The 4,049-nt window shown below is 48.7% G+C and overlaps 1 protein-coding gene across 1 annotated transcript; it reads right to left on the bottom strand.

Moving 5' to 3' along the window:
• Nucleotides 1–291: 291 nt before the first annotated feature.
• Nucleotides 292–1,687, bottom strand: LOC123172175 (peroxidase 1). The gene is made up of 3 exons (XM_044589185.1): nt 1,424–1,687; nt 1,171–1,356; nt 292–1,074 (listed from the first exon to the last, which is right to left on the bottom strand). Exons 1-3 carry the CDS (start codon nt 1,628–1,630, stop codon nt 487–489), a joined length of 981 nt encoding a protein of 326 aa, XP_044445120.1. The 5' UTR covers nt 1,631–1,687; the 3' UTR covers nt 292–486.
• Between the last annotated feature and the right edge of the window lie 2,362 nt (nt 1,688–4,049).

The raw sequence follows: 4,049 nt of genomic DNA, 5'->3' as shown, positions 1-4,049 counted from the left end.
AATGTTTATTGCCAGAGAGGCCGTGGGGGTGGCTGCTAACACAACGGAACACACATCAGATCAGATGCTGATCTGAAAAAACACAGGTCATGCCTGCACCAATAATGAGTCCATTCTTGACCAGATTCCTAATTATATAGTCGTCAACAGCAGATCAGGGTGTCGCCTAGTACGGCAACGCATGTGATGTCTTGATGTGCGTACCAACTTTGTTACTGATTATTCCTTGCATGCATGTCAGGTTTGCAATTGCATGCATGATTGATTGCATCTACTTAATAGTAATTTATATTGCAAAGGCTGAAATGACAGTGTTTATATATGATCATGTGTTCATGGCGGAAACTTTACAGGCTGTAAAGAAACAATAAATTAATGAATGAACAAAGATTTTGGGGAGAAATGAGGTATAACAGTAATAATTTACATGGGAAAGGGCGGTCACAAATTAATCAAAAGCATTGCATGCACTTCGTCGGTGGTGAATTAATGGTTAACCACGCTGCACTTCTTCCTGATCTCGCCCTGGCCGCCGGTGAGCGGGTTGGCGTTGCCCATCTTGATCATGGAGGCGGCGAAGTCGGCGAAGAACTCGTCCTTGAAGGCGCCGGTGGCATGGCGCTGGACGTAGGCGCGGGTGAAGGGGTCGGTGAGGAGGGCGCCGTCGGAGTGGAAGAGGCCCCTCCGCTTGCTCACCAGCTTGAAGTAGTCGGTGTCGAAGGTCTTGAAGCTACCGGGGTCCATCTCCACGAGGGTGGTGTTGTCGTTGAGGCTGGCACACTTGCTCTTTAGCCGCATCATGTACTGCGGCTCCAGCGTGGGGTCGATGTCGCTGGGGTTCTCCATGCCGGTGAAGTTGTAGAGCCGGTCGGAGAAGGAGAAGCAGTGCGACGTCCCGATGGTGTGCCCGGCGGAGAGGACGACGAGGTCCTTGGCGTCGAGGTTCACGGCCGCGAAGAGCTGGGTGAGCACGGTGAAGTTGGCGGTAGGAGGTGGCAGGGCGTCGGTCTCGTTGGAGATGGACACGCTGCCGTCTCTCCGGCCGAGGGGAACTTCCCAGAATGGCCCCTTGCTCTAGAAAAACGATGATCGAGCAGCATTAGAAGTTTAGAACTCGGCGCCTTCCACATGTACCGCGTGACGACATTTGCGAAATCGGCTAGTACTCACCAGCCAGACCGCGTCCCTGGCAATGAGGGCGAGCACGTCCGCGCAGGAGACGGTGTCGGGGCAGGCCTTCTCCACCGCGGCCTTCACCCTCTCAACGAAGCCGAAGCCTCGCAGCGTCTGGTTCGGCTGTGCGTCCTTCTCCGCTGTCTTGTTCGCCGAGTCCAGCAGAACAGACCCGTCGCACCCCTACATTCACGGTGATCAGGCCAGATGCAGTGGGAGTAGAGTACACATGCATGCAAATGCTGATTACCCTGACGAAGCAGTCATGGAAGTGCATCCGGAGGAGCGGCCCGGCGAGGCTGGGCGCCAGGGACAGCGCCCTCACCATCTCCCTCCTCACGACGTCCTCCACGCTGGGGCACGACTCGCTGTAGAACTTCTCGTGCAGCTGCGCCCGCGCGCACGTCGCCGCCACCGCCGCGAGCAGGAGCGCCACCATCAAAGACCTCGACGCCATCTTCACACGCCCCGAGGATGAGGGTGGCTAGGTAGCTAATTAGTCAGGGGAAGCTTGAGCTGCTGCTGCTGCTGATGGACTGGCGCCGGGGAAATATATAGCGCCGGAGTGTCCCCACGCCTGCATGTGGTGGGCTGTCCTCCGGAGCAGCAGGTAAAATTTGCATGGTTTATTGAGTTGTTCCTTGTTTGCACTCTCCGGAATCTTTGCCGTGGCAGGTACACCGGCGGCGTGCCGTATGTATAATGGAGGCGGCCGGACAGCCAGACCCAGACGGAAGCACGTAGGCAGATCAACTCATTAACTAATTAGTCATCACGGAGCGGAATTCGCTGCCAAGTTTTAATCAACAAAGGGCCAGTGAAAGCCACCTACTGGTAGTTCGCAAACGTTGGAATCTCATGATCCATATTTTTTTTTGAAAACCCACCATGTATTAATTAACTTAAAATGTTCGTACAATCATTCATTACAAACTTAGCCACACAGGGGGAACAAAATTAAACATAATTCATCAGACCTGTTATCGAAACTGAGCTTAGCAATCTCATGAGCCACCGTATTAGCCCTCCTATTGATTTTGGATATCTGAAACTTCACCAGTAGCTTCTAGGCATTGACCGCCTCCTTCTTTAGGTCGATAAGGGGTGACCTGTCAAAGCAATCTTTTCCAAAAACAGAAGCCACAGAAGAGCAATCAATTTCCAAAAATGATGGGCATGTCAAAAGTGATACCGATATACAGGCCAGAAAGTGCTGCCCTAAGTTCCACTTCCTCGGCGCTATAGCAAGCTCCGATATAATCCCACGATGAAAGAATAACTTGTCCACAATGATTTCTGACAATCACCCCCACACTCGCAACTTTAATGGCCTCCACAAAACTGGCATCGACATTAATCTTGAAGAATTTAGAGTTGGGCGGCTTCCAAGAGATAGAATTCCTCTCCATAGTGGTGGTTGGCTGAACTGCCCCCATCACTTGTTTACCTTTGTTGCACATCTCCACCTGCATGTTTGCATGACAAGACGAGAAAGAAGCCCAATAATTTTCTACAAAGCTCACAGATGCCAAGATGGATTCCTTACCTTTTCCGAAGGGCAAATCATTCCTCAAATGTCAAGCTCTCCAGAACATGAATAATGTTTGCTCACGCACCGTCCGATTTAATTGATCCAATAAAATAAGAAGCCAGTCGGGCCCAGAACATTTGAAATTCTCTTCAGCCGGTAAATTCCACACTTCCTTCAACGCCATACGAAACGTCCGAGCCTTGGGGCAACTCACCAATGCGTGAAAAATACATTCATCCTCAATACCACAAATCGAGCACATACCTAGAATAGCTTGATGGTGTTTAACCCTGTTAACTTGAACCGCCAAACTATTAGAGGCAGCCCTCCACACAAATATTCTAATCTTCTGGGGGACATTGGCCTTCTAGATTATATTCCAGAGCCTCCTTTCCCCATTCATGGCACCAGTAGAGTTACCTGGATCAACCTTTGATTCCTGAAGATTCAGTGCCAGCCTATACACACTTTTCACAGAGAACAAACCATTCTTCTCATGGTGCCAAGCAATAACATCACCCTCACTCAACCTCAGAATACGCAATTTTAGAATTTCATCTGCATCATGACTATAGAAAAGATGTCTGATCAGGTTCTCATCCCAACTCCTAGACCCAGTCCTGAATAACTCGGACACCCATTTGATCCTAGTTCTATTCTTTTTAGCAGATATACCAAGGCCAGAATCCCTAGGGATCCAATTATCCCTCCAAATGTTTATACTAGAACCATCGACCACTCTCCATATGATGCCTTTTTTTAGCAGATCGAGTCCATGCATAATTCCTTGCCACGTAAGGGAAGTTGCTTGAGGAAATACCGTATCAATAAGATGTCCATGAGGATAATATTTAGCTTTCAACACCTTTGCACATAGAGAATCCGGAAAAACCGATAAACGCAAGCTTGTTTAGCCAAAAGCGCCTGATTAAAAATTGCGAGGTCACGAAAGCCCATGCCCCCTTCACTTTTAGGTCTCGTCATTTTATCCCAAGACACCCAATGAGTTCTCTTTCTATTCTCCTCATCGCCCCACCAAAAATTCCTGATAATCTGGGATAACTCAACACATAAAGAAGCAGAAAATTTAAACATACCCATTGCATAAACTGGAATAGCCTGAATAACAGACTTGATCTGAATTTCCTTCACCCCGCTAGAGGCATATTTTTCAATCCAATCCGACACCCGCTTAAGTGCTTTATCTTTTGTAGATTGAAACTTACCCGTCTTCATACGACCTTCTGGCATAGGTAAACCCACATATTTATCCTCAAATCCATCGATAGTGATCTTGAGAATAACCAAGATGGACACCTGATCTTCCATAGAGCATTTTTTCCCA

The sequence above is a fragment of the Triticum aestivum genome, chromosome 1D, assembly GCF_018294505.1.
Source record: "Triticum aestivum cultivar Chinese Spring chromosome 1D, IWGSC CS RefSeq v2.1, whole genome shotgun sequence".
Lineage (NCBI taxonomy): Eukaryota > Viridiplantae > Streptophyta > Magnoliopsida > Poales > Poaceae > Triticum > Triticum aestivum.
Note: the sequence above shows the minus strand (reverse complement) of the source record. Positions and strands in the feature narration are given on the sequence as shown.

Coding starts and splice junctions, on each gene's coding strand:
- LOC123172175 (XM_044589185.1), bottom strand. CDS start 1,630: ATGGCGTCGAGGTCTTTGATGGTGGCGCTCCTGCTCGCGGCGGTGGCG. Junction 1,357..1,423: donor TCCATGACTGCTTCGTCAGG/GTAATCAGCATT, acceptor CCGTGAATGTAG/GGGTGCGACGGGTCTGTTCT. Junction 1,075..1,170: donor CCAGGGACGCGGTCTGGCTG/GTGAGTACTAGC, acceptor TCGTTTTTCTAG/AGCAAGGGGCCATTCTGGGA.